This window comes from Corythoichthys intestinalis, chromosome 12, assembly GCF_030265065.1.
Source record: "Corythoichthys intestinalis isolate RoL2023-P3 chromosome 12, ASM3026506v1, whole genome shotgun sequence".
NCBI lineage: Eukaryota > Metazoa > Chordata > Actinopteri > Syngnathiformes > Syngnathidae > Corythoichthys > Corythoichthys intestinalis.
The window spans coordinates 43,693,585-43,720,965 of NC_080406.1; the positions used below are offsets into that span (position 1 = coordinate 43,693,585).

Here is a 27,381-nt window from a genome sequence, read left to right on the forward strand (position 1 = left end):
AATATGAATTAACATATGTGGAATTATGTACTCAGCAAAAAAAAAAAAAAAAAAAAAGCCAACTAACTGAGCACGTTTTCTATTCGAATTTTACACAGTAGCCACCCTTTACTCTGATGACTTTTTCAGCATACTGAAAAAGAAGAAAGTTGATTTTCTATTTTTACAGGTTATTTTATTCTCTTAATGAACAGGAGATGGCGACGTGCAATTCAGGAACAAAAAGAAAGCATTACCTAAGATACATTTATTAAGGAAAGAATAATTAAAAGTTGGCCGGCCAGGACGAATGTGCTTAAGAGCCCTACCCAGTTGCCTTCAAGAAGATCTGCCCCGAACACATTAACACATCTTAACACATTCACTTTTTGTCGTTTCCAATGCCCCCCATTTTAACCCATGAAGTGGCTCACAAGAAAGTGGAATATTTCCAGGCAGCTGTGTTATCTGTTTATGACCTTGCTTCAGAGAAGAAGCAATCCTTATCTTATAAAGTCAGAAAGACAAAACGATATAGAAATGAATGTACCAAGTACAATGAACAAAAATATGTTAAATGTCTCTACAATACTCTTGGCACACTCTTGCATCAGCTTCAAGAGGTAGTCACCTAAAATAGTTTTCCTTCGCAGTTATGGCTTGATAGGGTTAATTAGTAGAATTTCTTGCTTTATCAATGAAGTTGGGACCATCATTTATGTTGCAGTGAATGAGGTGCATCCAAACGAAAATGAAAATTTCCTACTGCCTTGTTTGACCTAAGAGCCATATTTCAGTCTTAGAAAATTGGACACATAACGAATTATGACAGCCAAAGGCAAAATTGCAGTGTAATTATTTTACACTTTGACAGAAAGGGGAATACCCTGTAAATCCACCCACTTGCGGATAAGTCTTGTATGTTTTTTTCCCCGATTTGGCCTGCGATGAAAGCTCGTGTTTGCAATCTTCACCGCTTTCGATGTTATCTGCAACATTAACGTCAGAAAAAGATCTTTTTAATTTAGCTTCGACATCTTATCGGCCTCGAGCGTCTTCCTCACAATCACGTTTACTCACAAGAATGGAAGCCAAAAGCCTGTTTTGCCGTCATCATCTTAATGCAATCAAGTGCGTGGAAGTTTTTGAACTCCTGTGCAAGCGTTGGCCTGTTCTTTTACTGCAAATGCATGATGGGGGATTAGTTACATCAACATTTTAATGGGTAACCTGCGCGATTTTAAGATTGTAGATTAGGAAAAAAATTTAGGTTGATATCGATGATCAACCATGATCCCTCAAAATAGTTTCATTTTCAAGTTGATTCTTTGCTCTCCTGGCAAAGTGTAAAATTTATCACACATAACAAAGAAAAAAAACACATACCATGCATTTAGATAAAATATACACTTAACGTTCCTTTGTTACCAATTAGCTTAATGCTAATAAACATTGGAATACCCCATTTAAGTGCTATTGAAAATTAGCATCACATCACAATATATTACTCTTTCACCGCCATTGCCGATAATAGATGTCCAATTCTCTGGCGCTTTTCATTCTTCTGTTGTGAATTTAAATGTGTTTGACACAAATAGACGTCAAATCCAATAGAATTGTGAGGGTGGCGGCGAATGTACATTTGTTTCCAGCCCTCCCACTTCAAATGGATTGAATGTCTATTGCCATCAATGGCAGCCAAACAGTTAAATTTGAAAAATATTGCTATTTACACTCAAACGCCGAGGGAAAATTAATAAGAACTACACATATGTTCTTTGTAGGCTTCCAAAAACAAGCTATATCAACGAAGCTATTGTGGAGTTTCATCTCTGTGAGACGCTACTGCCTCCCAGGGGCCAAGGTGCGCACATTTTCATAATAATGTCAGGGCGTAGGTTTGGTCTCAACATTGGTAGGGACGATATAACAGCATAACCCGCATGTACGCTTTCTAGGACGATAAGAAGACAACAGGTGAATGGGGGTCAGGGCTACTATTCTCATGAATATGAACTTAATTAATTGATATGCTAAATCAGGTGTGCTCATTACGTTGATCACGATCGACCAGTCGAACGCAACGCTAGTGTGGGTAGCTCGCGGCATCCCAAAATTTATTGTTATTTTTTTTCTATGTACATGGTTAATTATGTTTTGTGCATGTTGTGTTGTGTAAGCAACATATGAGGTTTTGCAGCACCCATGTCTTTAAGCAGCTTTTTATTCACGTTTTTCTGATTCTATAGTTTCCAGAGTTCACTATGGTAAATGGAGAGTACTTATATAGCACATTTATGTACATTTCTGACTGTCTGTTAACGGGGGTTTTCAGGGTAAAACAGACAAATTAAAAGTAGTTCGGAGGTTTAGTGCGCCATGAATCAGCTATGGCAGCATATAGACATATTGTTCTATCAAAGATGACAGTTCTTGTGGCTTAAAATACAGCAGTTTATTTTAAAGAGGGGTGCAAGAGCAGAAACTGCTTTTTCAGTCGTGTCTGTGTTTTCTGCCATGTATATATGCTGTATATATATATATATATATATATATGTGTGTGTGTATATATATGTATATATATATGTATATATATGTATATATATACATATGTTAGGGCTGTCAAAATGATTGCGTTAACGGGCGTTAATTAATTTTTTAAATTAATCACGTTAAAATATTTGACGCAATTAAAGCATGCACTAAATGACCCGCTCGCACATTGCCTCAAACAGATTACAATGAGGCCGTTTATGGACATTAAGAGTGAAAAGAATGCCACCGGCCGTTGGTGGCAGCGCTCTTCCATACTCATGTTATTTCTTCTAAACGTGGGAGAATTAGTAGTTGTGAGACGTATATGCCGTATTCACAATGCAATGCAAATTGCTATTTGTGCTCCACACATTTTTCGGTAAGTTTTCTTTCTTTTAGTGGCAATTATGTGTCTCTTGTTGTATTTTGGGTAAGATATGTACAGATATATGTTATACAGTAAAGGCGAGTGGACACAGGCGTTCTTTGGACCGCGCCGTTTATTGGCATAAGCTTCTCCTTCACAACAAACATAAGTACTGTTTAGTGAAAGCACAACAAAAATAATATTCCTATCTCTCCAAAAAAAATAATGTTCACAAAAAGAAAAGCACTTCAGTCTATAGTAGTGAGGCCCTATTCTGACACACAGTTAAACAACAATGCAAAATGAACTGGCATTCCGTATCAAAATAGGTATGCAAAATACACGTAAAACTTAGACTTTGGTCACTCTTTTTTTATTATTGTTATTTTTATTCTTATTATTATATTAACTCTACTTTTGATTGAAAATTTTACAAATCTAATTAAAACAAAAACATGAAGAGGGGTTTTAATATAAAATTACTATAACTTGTAACTATAACAATTATCTTTTAAGAACTACAAGTCTCTCTATCTGTGGATCACTTTAACAGAAAGAATGTTAATAATGGCATTTGTGGATTTATTGTTACAATAAACAAATGCAGTACTTATGTACAGTATGTTGTATGTATATATCCGTCATGTGTCTTATCTTTCCATCCCAACAATAATTTACAGAAAAATATGGCATATTTTAGAGATGGTTTGAATTGCGATTAATTGCGATTAATTACGATTAATTAATTTTTAAGCTGTAATTAACTCGATTAAAAATTTTAATCGTTTGACAGCCCTAATATATATATCTATATATATTTGCCAGATCGCCCAACCAGTACCTGGAGGACCGCACACAGACAGCATGCGCTATAAACCCCCCTGAGCACACATGGCTGTAATAAGGCAACAAATTAAGCCATTATGCAGCTTTTAAGGTACACAGACTTCCGTGTTTAAATGCTTTTAAGAGTCGTGAGGGTTTTTTCGCTCTCCAAAGTTCCACTGTTAGTCTCGGACCACCTGGAAAAAAAACGACGCTAACGTCTCGTTTTTGGGATTTCTATAATTATGTTCGGAAAAACAGTCGTGTTACAGTACATTCACACACCCCGAATCTACCGAAATGGAAAGAATGGACTTATTTCATTCATTCTTTTTTCAGTTCTGAATCTTTTAGAGAGCACTCATTAAATTACAATGACATTAAAAAACAACCTTAGGGTATTCAAGGCAATAACTACAGTTTATTCATTTATTATTACTCATTTTAAATTCAACAAATCAACAGGATATGACCTAGAAATACCCCAAATCAACAGGAAGTGACCCGATATCAAGCGTAAGTAACCTTGAAATGCCTTAAAATCAACAGGAAGTGACCCGACGTCAAGTATATGTAAACTAGAAATGTTTTCAAGTCAACAGGAAGTGACCCAATATAATCAAGGAGTGAGGTAATATCAATAGGAAGTGACCTAAAAAATGCCTCCAGATCAATAGTAAGTGACCCATAAATGCACCAGAATTCACCTCAAAATGCACCTCCCTCCCCAGAAATAATCAGTAAAGCCCCTTTCACACACATATCCCGGTAAATTCCCGTGCAAGCTGAAGCGGGATTTACTCGCATCATTACTTTCACACATGGAGAGATACCTCAGGAATGATGCAGGTAGGACACTTTCACAGACTTGTCCCGTGTTGCCAACTCGGCGCTCTCTGTGCGGGAAGGGCTGCTGGCGCAATTTTAAAACGCCAAAATTAAAACATTACGCCACTTTTGGTCTGCATCGGCTGACACATTCTGTTGGTCAGATCGTGTTTTGTTAGAGAGCCGGTTGTGGGACCGTTCCTGATGTTGTACATGCAGCTAATTCACGCTCGTCAAGACTGCATTTAAGTCCAGGCGATCCAAGAGACACCTTGTACTCTGGAATTTCTTGCATTTGCTAGCTTGTTCGTCTGCTGGCCCTGTTTTGAAATCCCCTACGTTGTGCTGGTATTTGAGTGTGTTCGTTTTTTTGTCTTATCGGCTCTCCGCCTATCGCTTTGGTTAGTATTATTGATCCCCATCGAGCTAATGTTACAGACCCATTGTGTTATTCTCCCTCTTCCGCGATCGCGTGTATTTTTGTTTGTATTTAATAAACCCTTGAATGGATCCCTCCGCTGTTTTGTGCTTTGAGGTACAACCTTGTTTCTGCATTTGCAGACCCTAACATCGACAACAAAATAAACCACACATTTCCAAAGATGGACGATGGACTCTCTTCATCGGCTCTACGATCCAGTAGCAGTTTCATTTAATGTTTTATCAGTTTAAGTTTGCTATTTCCAGTTTGCCATGTTTGCAATGTTTGTTCATCACGTTTCATCTTACTGCAAATAAAGAGGGAATGACCGGCCTGTCATGATATTTACGTCATCAGCCATCGTGCTGTGACCCGAGAATTTAATGCTTGCTTTCACACACACCGCTTCCCGGGAAAGTCCCGGCTATTATACTAAGATGCAACCCGTTAAATGAGTAATAAACACATAATCTCCGTGTCAGTCGACCCGGGAAATTGCTTGCACACACAAGGGCTACCTGTTTAAATCCCGGGATTTTAACCGTGTTCAGGTATATGTGAAAGGGGCTTAAGTGACCCTGTATGAATAGTAAGTGACTTAGAAATGCCACCAAACAACAGAACGTGATTCAGAAATGCCCCAAAATCAACAAGACGTGATCCCGAAATTGACCTACACGAGTTACCCGACCAGCATTAAAGCATTTCTACACAATTTCCCTAGAAAATGCATTAATTATTAATAATAGTGTATCAAGAACAGTGTTTTCTTTTAATTCCAAAAATGGTCCCTCTCCTGATAAAGGGTTAAATAATAAGCAATAGACATTATCAAAATGCGGCTTTTTTTTTTTTTAAACCCTCTCATTAGGATTTTAATTGGGCTTAAATTATGCATGGCTGCCATCTGCTGGTAGTTCTGTGACTGTGAAATTGTTTTCAAGCTTATATGTTCATTTGAACCAGAAGAACTAGCATTGAACGATCATGTTTAATGCTATTGACAGTGATAGACGTCCAATCCATTTGAATGGAATTTGACTCCTGCTTGGAATGGATATGACATCTATTGCCGTCAATGCCGTCTAATGACGGGGTATTTCCCTATAAACCTCATTTAGGAAGTTTGTGTCTCGTAAACTTCCTAATTAAACACCTCTAATAAATTAGACGGCATTTTTCCGAGCTTTTCCAACGCGGGCTCTCCGTCCCTTAGGCGATGAACAGATGCCAGGAGTCGGGAGTCCATCTTGAGGAATTTTAATCGACGGGGATGATTTTTAATGGTTTTCCATGCGCCATTGGAAAACACATAAAGAGGAAGAGAGGGCTTCCCTACGATGTTGGGAAAGCTGAGAGCATCCATATGTGAAGGCGCTTATTTTTTTGTGTTGTGTGTCAACAGTAGATGGCAGTAAGGCTCACCTGTTGTGCGTTGTGAAATAATGAAGGCATTATGATGGAAAACGGAAAAATATAAAGTAGGGTGTCTTGCTGTTGTATTTTTTTCAGGGGAAAAAATAAGGTGAGATTGTCATTTTAATGTGGGAACGTCAAAAAAATGAGCTGCAGTTGAGAACTGCAATATATTCAGCCAGTCGTATTATAGTTGACCATTTTATAGTTGACCATAAAATCTGGATTTTTATTTCTAAACATTGTCCAAGTCTAGTCTACAGCTTTATTGGAATCATAGTTTGGATCGCCTTGTACGAACATTTACTTGTTATATTGCAACCCCCCAAGTACAAGTTTATTCTTGTATAAGGAATGCCTTTTTTGCGATTTTGGCTTGTACAACAGTATAGCAATTTTAAGGATTCATGGTTACAGATGACTTTTTCTTAGTATTGCAGCTCTTGTATTATGTTTTATTTTTCACCTGGACTTATTTCCTTGTGTAAGGATGACTTAATTGTCTAAAAAGGGCAAATGTTACTATTCTATGACATGGCATGTTGTTGTAAATATGTCAAACTTCCTAATTCTCTCAATATATAAACATTATTTTCATGTCGCTGTTAAACACAACAACAATAACAACAACAACAATACAACTTGTTTGTTTGACTTGTATTAGTACAACTTTGTCCTCAGTGGCACTTTACTTTTCGTTTAATGTGGAATATGCCTCTTATTTCCCTAATATTGTAAATTTCTGACTTTATATGTCCTTGTAAATTTTCAAATTTGTACTAAAAACGTTCTTGTTATTGTAACATGTTGAAATCATTAAAAAAAAAAAAAATCTCTTTTTGGAATATGACTTTTGTAAAATTGTAGTTTTTTTTTTTTTTTTTTTTTTAGTTATATGGTAGTTATAGTTTTATAGTTACTCTTTCTCCATTGTTTTAGGAATATGACTTTGTTGTTGTAAAACTGTCACTTTCAGACTCTTAGAATAGTTTTTGTTCCCCTTAATGTTGCCTTTTTACAGTTATAATCATTACAGGTTTTCTCATTTAATTACAAATGTCAGTTTGTTAAAGTTTTTTCTTTAACCATTGATTTCTGTAGAAATAGGACTTTTTTTTTTTTTTTTTTTAGATAATATTGCATCTTCATTGATGCCAACCATTCCATGTCCAAATGGATTGGAAGTCTATCACTGTCAATGGCAGTGAATGAATTAAACTACTGTACTGTAAAGCAACAGTCAAAACCAGGGCACTCGCAACGATCTATCAACTCGTAGTCCACCTGCTTGTCAATCATCTACCGTTCGACCAATAACGAGCTAGGCCTGCGTTTGACCCCGCCCCTTGCACTCTCCTCTCCTGTTCGTCCTTCCCTCCCCAGCGTGTAAATTGAAGTTTCTCTTTTTAGTTTCCCGGCTGCAAGGCTCGCGCGTCAGTACTGCACGAACCGCAGAGGAATTGCGAACGAGCACTAGAGCGGAGCGGACATCGGATCGGCACCAGCATGTTCCCCGGGAGGCTGCGAGCGTGCGCGGCCCTGTGCGTGTGGATTACGGCGCTGGCGAGCACGCGGAGCGGCGGAGTGGGGGCCCGGAGGCAGGACGACTCCCTCGCGGCTACGGCGGCCACCAGCGTCTACCGAGCCCGGTGTGCCTCGCGATGCCTGAGCCTGCACATCACGCGCATCTCCGCCTTCTTCAAGCACTCTCAGGTACTCGTGCAAAGTTGAAACATTCCATTTGCCAAGCTATTGGATGTGGGTCACTCGGATTCTAATCAATACATAAATGAATTAAAATCACTTTCAATATCAAGTGTACAGTACGTCTATATGACTAGTCACAAAATTCCTTAATTTCTATCATTCCCACCTCATTTGAGTGAGATGAACTTCATCCCAGTTGATTTTGGGAATGAGGTGTGAGACACCTATAGAATTAGTCGCCAGCCAATCACAAGCCAGCTTTCTTTATAGTTTTCACTAATTTGGGAAACTATTATGCCATATCAACATTTTGGATGCACTTTTGGAAAGTCTACGGAAGTGAGAATTCTGAGAATGAAGTCAAAATTTTGACAAGTTAGGATTCTGACTTTAAAGGGACTAAAGTCATTTCTCACGTTAATATCCTGCCAACCCCCCCCCCCCCCCCCCCCCCCACTGGCTATAACCCTCTCTAAACGTTAATATGACATACAAATGAAGTTCTGTCAAACGTTGCTTGAATTTTCTCAGCTAAAAAACGGAATTTACCAACAACAACACTCAAGAAAATGCACCACACTTGCTATTACTAGTATATTGAGATATTTATTGAGAAACCCCAAATACTGTAAAAATTTTCATGCAGTGCTGTTTACATTGGTGTATGGATGAACTTAAGTTTATTTCTGGATAGAAAGATTAAACTAAAAACTTTAAGATATAGTGGATTGGTTGATGAACCAAAGATTCACCGAATATCCTTAATTTTTTTCTTTCTTCGAGGAACCAATTTGTGAAAAACACAGCTGGTTTATCTCTGCTGTTTTACCCAAAAATTGTTTTAAAAAAAAAATCAGTATATTGTTTTCTCAATTCATTATCATGGGCTTCAATTCTTCACAGATTTTTGCATTTTATAGTTGGATGCGATGCTTTATTATTGTTATTATTAAATATTGTAGTGGCTGTATGCTAATGTGGCTAGCATTCTTACTTAGGAATTAGAATTTCTCAACCCATTCAATGCCATCGGGGGGCTGGCATGCAGCAATCATTTGGAGATACTTGGTTTTCAGTGACTATGTTAAATTGGCAAGTAATTAGATTTTTACGTTTTAAGTTCTTCTACTTTATATGTGATTTTCCTGCTCGAGGCATATTTTTGTTTTCCAAAATGTAGACGTGTTGCACACAAATAATTGGGAATGAACGCAAGAGATTTGAATCCATGAGAAAGTTCTTTGTGAAGATTTTGTGTGCTCACTTGATGAGAACACCAATTGGCAACTAGGGCTGCTATGATTAATCGACAACTCATGCATAATCAAATAGTCATACTGGCTGCCATTGATGGTGTTAGGCGTCCAATCCATTTTGACTGGGAGGGTTGGTAGCGGTCATTCTCTGCCAGCCTCTCCCAGTCAAAACGTATTGCATGTCTAACGGCATTTATGACAGCAACAGACTTAAAGAGAACATCGCTGACATCACAACATATATACGTTTCGGGTCCCTTCCTTGTTAGCTCATTGCCTGCCAGTGGCAGCGCTATGCGTCCAATCCATTTGGACTGGGAGGGACGACACTGTAACATTAGCAATCACAGCCAGTCCTCCCAGTTTAATTGAACTGGATGTCTAGAGTTGTCATTGGCAGGCAACGAGTTTTGAGTATTTATAGTCAATTGAGACATTCAGAGACAATGTTGACCTGAAACTTGTTCAAATCTTTTTTTTAGCCTCTTTATAGTAAATATTCTTATTTTTGGAACAATGATGCATATATACAAATTGCATCATATTCAACATACAATTTTTCTCATTGCATACTTTTGGTTCCAATACACATTTCCGGCTAAAATGTAAACCCCACGGCAATTGTACAGTAAACAACATGTGATCTGGGGTAGTGTGGCTCAGTTGTAGCTGTAATTATCCCCCCAACCCAGAGGTCGTGGGTTCGATTCTCCACCCTGATGAACTCGTCGAAGTATCCTTGAGCAAGATACTGAACCCCAAGTTGGTCCTGGTGCTGCGTCACCAGTAGGTGGATGGAGTGTAGTGTAAAGCGCTTTGAGGGCCTTGAAAGGTGAAAAGGCGCTATACAAGTAAAACACCATTAATACATAAGCCAATGAGTCAATAATAATCGGTGAATAGTCGAGTATCAAAATAATCCTTTGTGGCATGCCAGTTGGCAACCCACAGTGAGAAACTGTTTCTCTTCAAGCAAAATCCAACGGCTGCTTGTCTTATTTTATTTCTATCAACACAACACTGCTCTCACTGAAGCAACCAAAAACTCATCTTGTATATTCATAGGGGGGATGCTGTCACTAGCATGCTGCCCCCGTGGTGGGACGGCGCTGTAAAGTAGCCGTGTTGTGCGCATGAGTCATTGCGAGGTGTCACAAGTTGTTTTTCACACTCCGGCGGACTCACTGGAGAAAAGAAACCGGCGCTTATCCTTCAGCTGTCTGTGGGCCGGGCCGGGTCGGCCTCTTCTTTCCGCCGGCCACATTTGCATTTGCAAGGCCCCCGCCGGAGACGGCCTTTGTCGGGAAAGCGTCGCTGGACCCGTGCGAGTTTGTAACGAGGCTCGATTAATCAAGAGGTCACCGCTTTTGTCTCGGTGTCACTTTGAAAGCGCTAATTGGACAAGTGTCGGTGCTTCTAAATGCGGGATAATATACATGTGGAGTAAAGGAATCCTTTGAGTAATGAGCAGAGAGAGAAAAACACATCTAGACGACACTGTGTTTCTTATTAATGTGCGACTTGGCAAGAAATGTCAAGAATTTGTTAGTGGGATTGTCCAAGTATTTATTTATTTTTTTATGGCTGCTATGGGTTCGCAAAGTTATGACATTAACTCAGCCACCAGCTGGCTCGGATGGCTGATGGAGAATCTTCCCTCGGTGCACTGCAAATATTCCACAGTGGAATCTCTTGGGGTCGTATAACGGCCATTCCAGGATGCTGGGCCACTTCCGATTTGGAAATGGGGTCAATCTGTTCTCAACCATAAATTTTAAGTAGAGAATGGTACCTTGATTAACAAGTTTCTTTTAGATGCGAGTTGCCATTCAGACGATTGTTTTCCCTTTGATTGCCGAGCAGAAATTTGTGAGTCGTTCCAACAAAAGTAGAGGCTATTTGCTCCCCATCAAATGAGATATGAGTTGCAATGTGTGTACTTTATCAAGACCCTTTTCCAATAACTGTAAAATGACTTGTAAACCTTAACCTCAGAAATTTTCATTTCAATGTATGGCTCGTAAAATTGTGTTTGTTAGGAAAACAGCTAAAACAAAATACCCCGGTTGTATGTTTTCCAGCTATTTTGACCATGTTTGCGATGATATCTAAATAAAAAAAAATATATGCCGTTTATAACTGAGCAGCAGTTTTGTGGTATTATTGTTCCACATATTAAAAAAAAAAAAAAAAAAGTTATTTGAATAAAACATTTTTTAGATAGTCTGTTTTGGGAGGCTTGAATGGATAAATGGTGTTTCTCATTGGATTAATGGTGTTTTTCAATCTTCTTTAGTTCATTCATTTTAATGGAGGAGAGATAATTTGACATGCAAGTGATAGATTTAAGGGCGCAGTCACAAAATGAATTGAATTTCTAAGTCGAGGCAGCACTTCACTATCATTGTTAAAAAGTGAGATATGAGGCCCTTTAGAGGCAATTTGTGTATTTTACCAAAACTTGTTTAATGACTTATTAATAAACTCTTAACTTCAGAAACTGTCACTTCAAGGTTTGCTTTCAAAAGTCTTGTTTGACTCATTAGTCAAGGAACGAGAGAAAAGTTTCTCACTGTCTATCTTAAAAACTACAACTTTGAGTCATCTGGCAGATCCAGCAAGTGTAAAACTACTTAATTTATTAGCTGCCATTGACAGCAATAGACATCCAATCAATTCAAAGATGAATTATCGCTGATAGTCCTCCCAGTCAAAATGAATTGGACATCCATCACTGTCGATGGCACGAAAACATGATCATTCACCGTTAACCATCCCAGTTCAAACAAATGGCGTACCGCAAGCAACACGTCATTTCCGCTCAATAATATTCATGACGTTAGCTACTGTTGCTAAGGGAGGACATGCCACCGTTTGTCCCCAATAGGAAATAAATGGAAATCGTGTACGAAGGAGATGTTTACAGAACTAAACCTACAAATTCTCTCCGAAAATGATGTCCCTGGTGCCAAATTCACTTGCAAAGATGTGGAAGAACATAAAAATGTTCAGTTAAAGAGATGGCTTAAGTGTCGAGGGCTGGAAAAGACAAAAAAAAATGAACCGACGTTAGCATACCCTTAGCTTTTTTATCGACACCTTTTTCTTACGTGACTGACAATGACATTCTCCTGTTTCAACAAGCTATCCTTTACCACAAGCCCTCTCTTTCTAATATATTATATCCTCTGGTTGTCCTACGTCTCTGACCGTTCTTGGGGGTAATTTATATTGTTACGTTTTGTGTAGCGATCGCAAATGCTACTCAGTGACAGCCAACGAACACTTTTAATTTTTTCATTGAAAACAAATCTTGATTCTATAATTTACTTACGCTTTACGCTTGTTTTCTTTTTTTAACAACAGAAAAGGTAACAGTGGCAGTCACATACCAGTTTAATTCTTTTCAGGTCATTCTTTGTCAGACAAAAGCAGCACGGCACAACGTCACGCTAAAAAATAAGTTAAAAATATCAAAATGGCTTACCTCTTTGTCCTCTAAAAGACCATGCCAACCCAACAAAATATTTATTGCATATGAAATGTGAATTGATTCACCAAGCTGGCGTTAAAAGTCCGCGCAAGTTAATTAATTGTTTCCCGAAACCAAAAAGTCGGAGGTAAAAATGGGAAATTTCTACCTCCGACTTTTTGGTTTCGGGAAACATATGAAGAAAACATCCTTCATATGTCGTAATGTCGTTTCTACAAGTACCAAAAAAGCAATGTATGATTGGCATCTTCGTTTTTGAAAGATTACCGGAGAAATGTAGCAGATTTAACATTGCTTCTATGCGAGGGCGAGTCTATAATGTCCCTCTCCCGCTTTACTTCTGCTTTACGATGCGACGTCACGGTCTAAAAATAGCATGCGTGCAGTACGCCATTGGATGTCTATCACCGTCAATGGCAGCATGGTCCAAACTCAGTCTTTGGAAGGTTAAAATTCAGCGCAATTTAGGATATGTAAAGGACCATGCGCACCTCTAAAAATAGAACGCCAGTGTTAATTATATGCAACACAGTCCTTTCATGTGGAAATGTGTGTGTCGGGTGTTGTTGAGGGTCTGGTCAGCTGCAAAAACACATGGCACTTGGCCCCTTTTGCCCCCAGTAAATACCAGCAAATGTAGCTCATTGGAGGTCCACCAAGGTCTTTCTTGCTGAACGCTAGCGCCTAATTAGCGCTAAATGTGCTAAGCTCCCTGCTCTATCTGAATGAGATATCTAACATGATCTGTTTTTAATTCTCAGAATCATCTTCACTCGAAGGATTGAGCACTTGCAGATGTTAGTGAAGAACCAATTTTTTCCTATTGTGGTAAACTGAATCTTTGTTTCAAATGTCAGAATCAAGTCTCGAGTATAGTTTGTCTGTCGCTTGCCAGAGTTGTAGACGAGTGAGTGATGTCATAGCGGTCGCAAGAGGCAGATTTATGGACGAGTCTCCACGCATTAGAGGAGTTTGTCACCCCCTGGAATATTCAACGGAGGGGCAACACCCATGCGTACTGTAAATATTAGGCAAATGTTTGAAAGCAAGCGCTAAGTGGGCTGTCTGAAAGTGTCAGTATTGTAGCTGATAATTCATGTGGAAAGCAAAAATTAAAAACAAGGTGGATCCAATGAAGCTCTTGTCAAAGCTATAAAAATCTGACACTCCAAATTAAATGTTTTATATTTTGAATTGAAAAGAAGAAAAGCTCATCGGAAAGAACTGTTAGCTCTTGTTTGCGTGTTAGATATAAAATTGGCTTTGGTGGATGAGACCTCCACTAGGGCTATTCTTTGAAGAGTTGCACTGTACATCTTCATGTAGTTTTGTACTCAAGACCATAATACTAGAGACCGAGACTTAACCGAGACCAGAACACTTTTGAGAGTCAAGATCGAAACAGGACAAAGACCTGTTCTGTGTTACAACACTACCTCCATAGACTTCAAACAGGCTATTGGAGATGAAGCCGTAACATCAGAATGTTTGGAACAAAGGTAGTTATGGCCGATAGTCTTCTAAATCTGTAAACTGAATTGCAGTATTTTTCCCAAATTTGACCATTATTCGGGGAATTGTGAAAGGATCTCATTAAGATATGTTCTGACGCCACTTTGATAAGACCACAGGATGAACTGATTAACTTCTGATCAAGTCCTGGATCTGCACTTTCTTTACAATTATTTTTCTCTGAAACTCATCTATTATGTACAATAATTTATCTACTTTGGTTTGGTTTGAGAACACATTCATTACCTTCTGGTGTTCTGTGTGCACAATGTGGGTTTTAAAGGGATCCACGGATAGAAAGATTTGTAGTTCTTAAAAGAAAGAAACGCAATTATGGGTTAAAATCCTTTGATATTAAAACCCCTCTTGATGTTTTCGTTTTTATACAATTTGTAAAATTAGTTTAACTACTAGGTCGCCGTTTTTGTTGACGTCGCAGGGCGGTGACGTCCCTGGGTTACGCTGCCGGGCTTCCAGAGTATGACTAGCGACATAAACATGTCATCTGTTCAACCCTTTCAATATCAACCCGAGAGGAACATTAATAAGCATGACAGCACTGTCGATATTTCACAAAACAAGCAGCAAAAGCAAACTCAACAGGAAAGAAGGGATGAGACGAGACGAGAGTATGACAAAACCGGTGTTCTGCCAAAATGTGCTACACCTGCGAAACGTTCTACAAGAGGCGAATCGACACCCAAAGTACTACCGTACGCTTTCAGCTTGTTTTGTTTAGATGCATACAGACAGAATATTCTAAAGATGCCTTTGGAATATACTTAAACGTAGTATTATCAAATAAGGGTGGTTTAAATACGCTACGTGACTAATGTGGTCAACAGATCATCAATCTGCTTTAATGCTACCACAAGAAAACACAATGTTTAAAAGTATGACAGGGAAACACATGCAAAAAGTATTTTGACACAATCAAAAGGTCACAAGCGACTCAATAAAAACAGAAATAGTAAGTACTCGTCGCAAAAAATGAAAAGCCTTAATAAGCCTTGTAATGAAGGTAAAACATACTGTACAGGTATGTATCTGTATTAGCTATATTAGCCTACTATCAAAATGACTGAGGTGGCTAAAAATACATAATAAGCCTTCACAATTTAATGTTTATTTTCCCTGCAGTGCATCCAACGCACCACATGAGTACTCTGTTGTATGATGCCACCTCAAGTTTAACTTCATTACAATATGATATCATTTTTATTTTGAGGTTTGGGAAAAACAACAAAATGGAACGTGCATAACATGCCCCTTACCTGGGCATGTCTTCGATTTTCTGAATTATCTCAGTTTTGTTTTTGAAGTCTGCAAATAGGTGTTCTGATATGTTGATGAATGTCTCCTTCATGTACTCACCATCTGTGAAGGTTGGGGTTAGGGTTTTCCATGCTTTATTATCTCCCGGGTTGCAACAAAACATGCAGCAGTAGTGAAGTTTGGCGATGCAATCCACTTCTTAAATCTATTTTTGCGCTCCTCTAAGTTCTTCAGAAGTAATGCAATCGCCCTTTTTCTCTCACTGACAACTTCTCGCCGCAGAGTAAACATTCAGGAGATCCTTCCAGATTGGCAATGAATGCAACTGATTTGGTCCAAGAAATGTTGAATCATCTGTTCTCCTCTGTTATTTTTCTTTTTCCTTTTCGGATCCATGGCCCATCACACGGCTGCCGTTTTGTTTACAATAGCCACCTGCCTGGCAACCCGCCCTGCTGATACAAACATGTGTCGCAGGCTATGACCCGAACCTTCGTTGACAGAAATGTTAAAATTTAATATTTATTCTACACATTTTACAGCATTGGAGAACGTTAAGAATGTTTGTGTCATTTTTGTCCCTTCTACGGGAACCATCTCAAAACAAAAAATATATTTCTTTTCTTTTTATTTCTTTTATTTATCTTTTACCATTTTCAAACATTTTTGAAAATGCTCCAGGGAGCCACTAGGGCAGCGCTAAAGAGCTGCATTCGGCTATTAAAACAAGGGTTGCCGACCCCCGGTTTGTGACAGTGACAAGCTAGTTCATCACCCTGAGCGTCCATTGCGCTCAAAAAACATGGCGGCCTCTGTAGGTCAAAACATGTTCTAAATATTATAGATTTTTGAATCAATGGCAATATTTTATGTGTTTCTAATAACATATTTCAGTAAAAAAGAACAATTGTGGCTTATTAGAGCCTACAACTCTAAGTCCGAGGGTCCCTTTAAACCATTAAAGCACAGATGTTGATCAAAAAGTTGGAATTGTATCTAACTCATTGTCAGCTATAGACAACAATGGACACCCTATTCATTTAAATTGGAAGGACTGACTGTCAAAATGGATTGGACGTATCGAGCTGTCAATGTCAGGCAATGAGTTAAATGGTATTGTTTACTTGGTCGCATTAATGGACAAACTGATTGAATTTAAGAAACGTGCCTCTGGATTATTTCTGAAAATTTTGTGATTACTCAGACTTTGTTAATTGAGTTAAATGAAATTTGATCTGTGCTTTACCTTTCATGAGAGAGTCTGGATAACATTCACTATTTTGTTTCTATATTTCTGTGATTTAAGGACTAACCGATTGACTTTTGATTGTGTTCCAAATCTGTATTAATGATCATGATGCTAAAACACAGATGTTACTAAAAAATTGTGCATGGCATTTACTGAAACTTGATATGGAGCTTTTGATCTGTTTTTTAAGGCATGTAAAATGTTAAATTCTTTGGTATGAACCATGACTGACTGATCTATCATGTGGATTATTGGATAGTTTTGTCTTTTATCATGGATTGTATTGGAATTTGAATGAGATGTGGTCTGAAGCTTTGGCAGGACTGTAGAACTCAAGAATCCGTTAATTAGTTTTGCGCGTGTTCTAGGATCTGGATATTTTTATCACAAATGTCACTCAAAATTTGTGAACCTCTTCAAGGATATAATTTCATATGGTGACTGTAATAGGTAGACAGTAAAGTTGGTAAACCAAATAAATCATGCGTAACGTGAAGCAGTAGTTGGTCAGGCTTTAACTTTGAAGTTCATCTGTGACTGCAGTCTTTCCCTACTTCCTCCGGGCGACTTGCTAACTATAAGAAAACAATGCGAAGCCTTGGATTACAGATTCCTAGCCTCGTGGTAGCTGACGCATACCTCAAACATCGATTTATCCCTGGATTACTGGCGGGTTTTGTATGGATTGAGGAGTTTGCTATCGATATTTTGGTATTTTTTGTCATAATGTATGGATATCGGTCAAATGTTTTCTTTTTCTTTTCACAACTCTAGTCGACAACTTCAAAAGCCTTAAAATCTTAAACGTTTGTGCTCTTTATTTAGGTGCAGCATATGTGCCCTTAAGTGTGTTATTTTGGTGTAGCCTGAGGACCCCTGTGAAGAAGACAAAGGGCACCTTGGACCCTTTGAAGTCATTTTGTTCTTCCTTCTGCAAAGAATCTGAAGTCTAACACCTCCGAACCAAACTCCTATTCAAATATAGGCCTTCCGATGTAAACTGAGTCATTCAATCCAAACGGTAAGCCTGCAGGGAACAAAAGCCAAGTGTTTCTCAAAAGATAGATCCTGAAGAGGTTTTGTCCGTGTTCCTCAGTTGTCCAGACAATGCAACACGCCCTTAGCCACCTGTTCTGATGTCTCAGTTGACAAGCGCCACCGTGTTCCCGTTTGCACGAAACAAAGCAGCAGGTTTCGCAGTCACCCAGGCCCGCTTCTCCTTGACCCCAAAATCACAGCCAAGGATATCTGGAAAACATTCCCTGGTTGGGGTCTTTGACAGTTGTCACGGCTGCGTAATGTTCATACGGCGGAAGAATGTCACGGTGAGTCAGGGCGATGGAGTCCTGACCTATAATTATTCCCCGTCGTTTCCTGACACGGCAGGGTCAGGCTCCGGACAGCTGGGGCAACATCCTGCCGAGTTTCTCCGTTTCAGGGATGCTGTCACAGAACCAAATTTGATCCCGTGGATGCGGCCCCGTCAACGTTTAATGGATGGACGAGGGAAGCCGTTAGAAAAAAAAAAAAAAACAGGATTGATGATTTCGGAGGTGGCGGCGAGGCACGGCCATCCTAATTAATCACCCCGATGGTGTCTGCCTGCAGTCTACATGTCAAGATCTTATTTACGGGTTGCCACCAACAGCGGATTGAACCCGCTTGTATCGATCATTCTTCATAATTTTGTGACGACCCCAGCGATTTAATCATCCCCTACCATGCAGAATGATGCACTGGCGAGGAATAATTCACTTTTTAATCAACACTTGGCCAAACGGAATATTCTATTATGCACAACAGGACCGGGAAGCAGCTGATGCATGCCCAGGCCAAGCTGGTACTTATTTTTACCCCATGAAAGGGAGATTTCTCATCTCCTCGCTGCTTTCACTCATACATTTTTCATTCTTATCTGCAGTTTGGAGAGAAAGAGATTCTCCGGAGACATGCTTGTACAATCACAAATTCCTTTGAAGCCGTTTGACCAGTAGCCTTGACTCTAAAAGCTCAGCACTTACTGGCACTGGATGTCAAATTAAAACCCTTTAATGATAAGTTCCCTCCAAAGAGCTCATGGGATTTTTTGCGTCTTCTGGATTATATTGTGGGAAACGGCTTTGAACTTGACATTGAACTTTAGCAGACCTTGTGCCTGGCGACCCTCTCGAGTCAGGCTGAATCCCACAGCCTCAGAGCGACAACATCCAATTCAGGCTATTAACCAGAATGAAAGTCCTTTATGAGTTCAATTTGCAATTTTTCATCCTGTTTTTTTCATGGTCTTTTCCTGGAGATAAGGCTGTTGGGTTTAGAGCAGCTGACTTTTATTTGATCAATAGATCAAATGACCTTGTGTTCGCGACACGGAGAAAGGATGATCACCTGACTTGTCTGGACTAGGTATTGTGTTCCAAGCATCGCGTGCGAACAAAACCTAATATGTCTGCAAGGTGTTAAATGAGGTGTCAACACGCTGATTTAGAGTTGTTACCTTGAGGCACCAAAGTAACAGAAAACTGATTTTTCTTCAAATATCGGCATGGCCATCATAAATCTCTGGGTGCAATTTCTACAAGAAAAAAACATAAGTGCCTCAGCCCAAATAGATGCTTTGTACACCTACTGATTGTACCCATTAGCCAAGACCAAGACAAGACCAAGGCATATGGGAATCAAGACTCATTGAAGACCAAGACTGAGACATCTGTGACCAAGACGAGACCAAAACTCACCAAGACCGAGACAAGACCAAGCTAGAGACAATGCTAGACCTAGATGAGGCAAAGACCACATAAATTTGGTTTTTAAGGTTGCCTTCATTTGCAGTAATCAATAGTTTTTGTATGAAGTGTTTTTCCTATAAATCGCATGAATGAAGTTGGGATCAAAACGTCATTAAATTTACAAAACTAAACTTTAGGGAACTGGTTCTTAATTTTTTTTCTCAGCAAAATTACTTCTGATGAGATACTCATACTGGTTTTTAAGAAGTTCAGTCTTTTGGTTGGCAGTGACGGCACTAGACCATAGACTTCATATTGATATTGACGGGACATGGGACGCAGGGCCGATTAATAGGGGGCCTATCTCTGTCAAAGCTGCCCGAGTGGAAACACAGACAAAAAGCTTTATACGTTGAAAATTTTTGTGAATCAATGCTTAAATCCCTGAATTCTTTATTGATATGGACGTAAAACAGTCTCGATTCTTAGTTAAAAGCAAAAAAAACAAAAACAAAAAAAAAAAACGGGCAGTTAGCATTTATTATACGTAAATATGTTGAATGTGCTTCTAGTCTTTAAGCCACTGTGGCGCCGCCTTATCACTAGAAAGAGCTTTTAGGTTGAAAACTCTTGTGAATAAATGTGTAAATCCCTGAATTCTTTATAGATACGGATGTAAAACAGTCTCGATTCTTTATTAAAACAGCAAAGAACCGGGCAGTTAGCATTTATTTTACATTAACATGTCAAATATGCTGCTAGTCTTTAAGCCACTGTAGCGTCGCCTTATCACCATAAAGAGCTTTTTCTGTTGGTGTGGGCAGGCCCCCTACCTGAAGGTGTGGCGTAGTGTCTGACGGATGTGATCCGTCAATATCATTATGAAGTCTATGACTAGACGTCCAAACTATTTTGACTGGGTGTCGCTACAGAAAAAGCCTCGTACTTATCCCTCTGGTCTTCTCAGTTTTTTTTCTCATGCAAAACCTCGGAGTTAGTGGGGAGCAGCTATCACGAGATAAGAGGGAGGAATCAGTGTCCACAAGTGTGACCTAAAACCCTCTCTGCTCTGAATCTAATCTGATCGATTCAACGTATGCATCCACAAATCCTCTTACAGTGCTTGTTTATCATCTGCTGAGGCGAAAACATGTTTTTTCCCCCTCATTATTTTCTCTTTCATGTGCTACATCAGCTGACCATTCTAGTCTCTTTTGCACCCACCACACAAATGCAATTAACCCTTTATAGGGCACTCATTTAAATACTATGAATTTTAAAATACAGTGATGGAGACCAGAACCCGCCGCGATAAATGAAAAACTGCGCCCCAAAATTTTGTTCAATGTGTTTATTCAGATCTATCATTGGAAAGAGATACATATAACACGTTTTTTTGTGTGTGTGTTTTTTTTTAGCTTTTTCCCAAAATTATTATTAAAAAAAAACTTTTATGTATATACTGTATACTGTATATATATATTTTAATAAATGTTTTTAAGCACTTTAGATGTAATAATTATTTAAGTTTTAAACATGTTACTGTCCCACAGAATTATTTATAGACAAGAAAAAAAGTAGACGCCCAATCCATTTAAAAAAAGTAAAAAAAAAAAAAAAAAAAGCTTGTCTATATTAAATGCTTCATTGAGTGTCTACTCAAATCCGCTCCAGCTGCTCACTTACACACAATGAGTTGCCACAGAGACTGTTTAACAAATTAAACGATGATTGACGCATGAGACGCTTTGAAGGTTGAGTCTCTGGCAAGATCAAAGATTAACCGTCTGTCAATCATCATTTACTTTAATAAGCAACTCCAGTTCACTCTCTGAAAGCAAAGAACAGGGAGAGGGGGGAGGGTGCGAACGTGAGACAGCGTGGTCGGCTCGGGACAGCTCATCTGTATTTATTTATTTCTTTTAATTGAAAAAAAAATCCGCAAGGGACTGAGGGCACGAAGTTTGAAGTGCGAAGTAGCGAGGGATCACTATATACTGTATACATAAGTTTGAGTTAATGGATGCTATACCCAGAGTTAGTCTCATTGGAATACCTCATAATCATCAGAAAACGACACAGAAATGTATGAAAATCAACAGGAAGTGACTCGAAAAGGCCTCAAAATGCAACAGGAAGGGGCCCAAAACACAGAATGCCCCCAAAACAACAAAGTCACCCGTAAATGCTCCACAATTAATCGGAAGTGACCCCAAATCAACAGGAAGAGGCCCGTAAGCGTTTACTGACCAGGCAATTTCTACAGAAATTGCACTTGCACTTTCTATGGAAATTAATTATAATGAAGTTAAGTTTATTACCATATTTTTCGGACTATAAGTCGCAGTTTTTTTCATAGTTTGGCTGGGGGTGCCACTTATATTCAGCAGCAACTTATGTTTGACATTATTAACACATTATGATATCATTTCACATGTTATTTTGGTGTTTTTGAGTGACACTGATAGTTTGGTAAACTTGTTAGAATGTTCTTTATGCTATAGTTATCTGAATAACTCTTAATAGCTATGTCCACGTTCGCGTTCTGCCTTTGGTAATGTGTGTTCAATTGAATTATTGACTTTTTTAATTGAAATACATGCTTTTAGTTTGTGGCACTTTTACGCCCAAGTGGGGGCGCACTCGCACTTGTTTACGTGAAGAAGAGCGCTCACACGCCAGAAGAAGACAGACAGCTACGCAGCGTCTGAGCGAGTGGGCGAGAGAGAGAGAGAAACACAGCTGCAAACCTACGTTCATTGTTTATGCTTGTAAAATATCTCTACAGAGGCAACGCCTGTGTGTATCATGTTTACTGTTGTTGTTGTGTGTTTTCCACCCGTGATCGGACACTTAGAACCGGTTGTTTGGTTGTTTGAATGATGTGCTAATGCTAGTGAATGCATGCTAACCGTTTGTGTCATTGCTGTAATAGCAGCTAATTATCATTTATTTACGTTGATGCGAACCTGTTTGGTATCAAGGACGAAATTGATTTGTATTATTTCTATTTTAGTTTCACTCTTCAAATAATGGTGTCATAACGACAGCCAAAATAGTCAGCAAATTATACGGACGTCCAGCATCGTCATTTGGGAGTTTAGCTTGCTGTATTGCCAGGACCGAGCCGTGGCGTCCTGGTGAGGACAGTATATTCGCATGCATGTTGTTCTCTATTGTATTTTTATATTAAATTGCCTTTCAAGATGACATATCTGTTCTATGTGTTGGATTTTATCAAGTAAATTTCCCCCAAAAATGCGACTTATTCTCCGGGGCGATTTATATATGTTTTTTAACTTTTTTTCCTTTTCGTTGGGCATTTTATAGCTGGTGCGACTTATACTCAGGTGCGACTTTTAGTTAGAAAAATACGGTAAACGGTTTAAATTGTCTCTTGCAAAAAAGGTTAAGCTGAGTGACAGCATCATTCCTCACTGTAGCCACGTTTACATGGAGCCAAATATTCCAATTGCAATCGGTTTAGATGTTCAAACCGAATAAATGTGTTCCATATAAACACCTCATTCGGAATGAACAGGCCCAAACCGAATGAAATTTCATTCCGTTTCACAGGGGTGGAATATTCCTTTTCCCAAACCGATTAGAAGTAAAATTATATCATGTAAACAGGGAAGCGGAATGGTGTCTGGTTGCGTTCTTTCTGCACATGCTCCGTACTGACGTGTTGACGTCACTTGGTGACGTAGGTAACGTCACTTGCAACATGGCTTCCAAGCACACGCACAGCGCACCCACACAACTTTTTAAATGAACGGCGTGTCATTCTGAAGTTTTGTTTCCACTCGAAAAGTTAAAACAGCAGCTGATCTGACGATCGATCTCCATGTTTTGCAACGTGACGCTTTGTTTTGATTAATCTGCGCATGTCAGACGGCAGTTGTCAAACGTCCTTTCGGAATAAAGGCAGACACATGTAAACGCTGGATCGGAATAGATGAAGTGACATGTAAACAGCTGATGTGAAATTTCCATTCGGAATGATTTGAATCGGTATGAATAAAAGTCAGCATGTAAACGTGGCTAGTGATAGAAGTCAGGAAATGACCTGCGCTCCCTCCCTCGACGCATTGAACAACATTTGGGCCCCGCTGTTGCGAGCGCAAGGTGGTACTTCTAGCACAATTAGGGAGAAACGGCTAGTATCTGCGGCCCTTGCAGGCGTGCTGACATCAGTTCCCGCCTCGTTGACCTCGGGGACGTCTGTTGAGAGATCAAACGGCTCGTCACAAGAGCTGAGGTCGCCGCGTAGATCTGAAACTGACCAGAGGCTAGCCCTGCGGGAGCCTGGTTTGCTGACCCCACTTTCCTGCTTGAGTTACAGACACTTAAAGTGCCTCTTTTGTCTGTGCTGCATGGGAGTTGATCAGAAAAGACTATGGCTTAAAGCAGGGCATGGCCTTATTTAGATGTCAGAGGGCTTTGTATGGAGGTAGAAAAGAGCATTTTCTGGTGTATGAGTAGAAATTTTACAAAAATAAAGTCATTTTTTTAAAGGAAAAAATACATATTCATGAATAATATGTAATAAATTATGAAAGGCTTGATTTGCATTTTGTATTTTGAATATCATATGCTTGGCATAGTCACAGGAACAGGGTTTCAAATCAATGGCAAGAATTGATTATGGTCAACCCTACCAGTTCAAATGAATTGGATGTCTGTTGTCCTCCACGGTATTAAATGAGTATGTACAGGTAGTCCCCGGGTTACAAATGAGTTCCGTTCCTATGCTGGCGACGTAACCCTAATTTCCGCGTAAATCGGAATTAACCCTTTACTTAACCCTAAATACCCCCTAAATCTCAAAATAATGATCCAACAACATTTATTATATGTCATATTAACAAATTAATATAAAAAATAAGATACTGCACTTACCATCACTGCTGGCGGATGGTGAAAAAGGTAAACTGAGTATACCGACTTGTTCACAATTGGAAACACAAGACTTCTTGTCTCACTGATGTTTACTATTGTTTTACTTTCAAACCACAAACACACCTGCTTTTGAACAAACAGGTAAGTCGATGTGACTTATGAAGCATATTCAGAGCTTGATTTCAACAACTGAGACGTAAGTCGATGTGACTAATGAAGCATATTCAGAGCTTGATTTCAACAACTTAGACGATGTGTAGCTGCTTATGCTACACCGTTGTTTGCTGCATCGGACTCTACTTCCTTAGTGGAAAACAGAAAGTGACCTGATTGGGTGTGCGCTCACTGTAAATAAACTGATGTATTTCACCATTTTTAATTTAACTTGTTGACATACGTATTATTTTAAAAAAATATTGTCCCAAGAATTGTGCAATCACAACAGGAAAACAAAAACAATGCACGCAATTTTTTTTTGTCTTTGAAATTTTCAATTAACCTTAGTGAGACAACAGCTCCTCTTATTGGCGAAACAAATATTTGCAGGGAAACTTGACAGCTGTTACACTGAGAAAAATACAGAGCTCAAATACACACACTCTACACCAGTCAGAGAAGTTGTCTACAAATGGAAGGGGTTTAGGATTGTTGCTTCTCTCCCAAGGAGTGGCCGTCCACCAAAAAAGACGCCAAGAGTTCAGCGCAGAATACTCAAAGAGGTAAAAAAGAACCCTAGAGTGTCTGCTAAAGACTTACAGATATCACTGGCACTGTCTAATATCTCTGTGCACACATCAACTATATGTACAAGCCACTGCTGTCTAAAAAAACACATTGTTGCTTGTTTAATGTTCACAAAAAGGCACTTGGACACTACACAGAAGTTTTGGCAAAATATTTTGTGGACTGATAAAACCACAGGTGAATTGTTTGGTTGTAACATACAGCATTATGTGTGGAGGAAAAATCAAACAGCTCACCAACATCAACACCTCATCCCCACCGTGAAGCATGGTGGAGGGAGCCTCATGATTCAGGGCTGTTTTGCTGCCTCAGGGCCTGGACAACTTACAATCATTAATAGAAGAATGAATTCAAAAGTTTATCAGGATGTTTTGTCGGAAAACCTGAGGCCGTCTGTCAGACAGTTGCTGTTGAAGCTAAAAAGAGTATGGATGCTGTAACAAGACAATAATCCAAAACACAGAAGTAATCAACTGGGTGTTTTCAGAGGAACAAAATACAAGTTCTGGAGTGGCCAAGTCAAAGTCCAGACTTGAACCCTATTGAGATGCTGTGGCATGACACAAAGACAGCGATTCATGCCAGACATCTCAATAACCTGACTGAACTACAGCAGTTTTGTAGAGAGGAATGGGCCAAGATTAGTCCTGACTGATGTGCCAGACTGGTCAGCAGCTACAGTGAGTGTCTGGTTGAAGTTATTGCTGCCAAAGGGGGGCCCACAAAATATTAAATGTGATGGTTCACTTACTTATTTTTCCCCCTTCTGTCATTTTTTGCATACTGTCCTCATTAAAATATGAAAACCTATAAATGTTTGGGTGGTTTTAGTTAAAGCAGATACTGTTTTTTCCATCTGTGTGATTTTGACAAAGATCAGATCACATTTGATGGTGATTTTATGTAGAAATGTGAGAAATTCCAAAAGGTTCAAATACTTTTGTATACCACTGTATGTCTTTATGTGGTGACGCGATCTGCGGTTCGGGCACTCTCTTCTTAAAGAATGTGTTAATTATGACAGCTATATTTTGAGTGCATTTTAATCTTTTAATAAGTCCATGCGGTGTGATGACAGGTGCTACTTTTCTCCACAGAACAACGGATCCTTGGTGTGGTGCCAGAATCACAAGCAGTGCTCCAAGGTAATGCGGTTCTACTTCTGTCATGAACGCGACGCGTGCGTGCCTCATTATCTTGGGGGGATAATACAACATAAAGTGCAGGAGTCACGGCAAGACTAGTTTAGTCACGCCTGTAGGTATCACTCCCAGACATTTTGACGCAAAACAAAAATCTTCATCGTTCAGACTCCAAATGATTCCAAAGAATTTACGGCGGGTTTTTCGGATTCTTGTTATTGGGAATGTGGATAAGAATGCATTGTGCTGCACGGCCCCCCGCCCCCCCGCGGGGCTTGTTTGTGTTTCTTGCCCCAGTCCCTAAGAAGTCTGATATAAAGCTGCTGCTGACAGCTCGTTTGAAAAGATGGCGCTGACAGCCCCGTCTGGATCTGTTGACAGGGCCCTCGGAGATGTTTCGAGCGAGAATACTAAGAGAGCTATGCCAGCGCAGCGTGGTCTAACTTAGCAAATGCGAACAATGCCTATTAGAGCTGTCAGAGACGCTCATCTTTTCACACAGCGTGAAAGCGGAATTCAATGCTGTTGGGCCAGAGTGAATTCAAAACAAAACAAGTTTGCTGAGGAGCGTTTTGTCCTCCTGGTCGGCTTTGCTGTCTGCTGAGGTGTGTGTATAAAATATATGCAGTGAAAACATAGGAACAGAACACCCCTCGACATGTTATTACAAGAATGTAGTTGTCAAACATCCATTTTCTATACTGCTTATCTTCATTAGAGTGACAGGAGAGTTGGAACTTCAAGAAGTTACTACAAGAAGGTCATGTATAGATGTTTTGCCATGTTTTTGTAATAAATAAATGGAAATAAATATGTTAAGTTGACAGTAATTTTGAAATTATGAGGATTATGTATTGTTATTAGCCATTTATTAACAAGATTTAACATAGTTTTTCAAAAAGACACTGTCTTCATATACAGTTTTAACAAACAGGCAAAAATGCAGTGCAGTTCGGTGCAATGGCAGAGTGCTGGGACATGTTTGTTCATAAATCGACCATAAG

General features: G+C 39.3%; 1 protein-coding gene across 1 annotated transcript in view; it reads left to right on the forward strand.

The window, feature by feature from the left end:
* The first annotated feature begins 7,797 nt into the window (after positions 1 to 7,797).
* LOC130926795 (anosmin-1-like) overlaps positions 7,798 to 27,381 on the forward strand; it is a 163,446-nt gene continuing 143,862 nt past the window's right edge. Inside the window, exons 1-2 of the mRNA XM_057852030.1 lie at positions 7,798 to 8,084; positions 26,333 to 26,380. Of these exons, the coding sequence (XP_057708013.1) occupies positions 7,878 to 8,084; positions 26,333 to 26,380 (255 nt within the window). The 5' untranslated portion in view covers positions 7,798 to 7,877. The remainder of the gene's footprint in view (positions 8,085 to 26,332; positions 26,381 to 27,381) is intronic.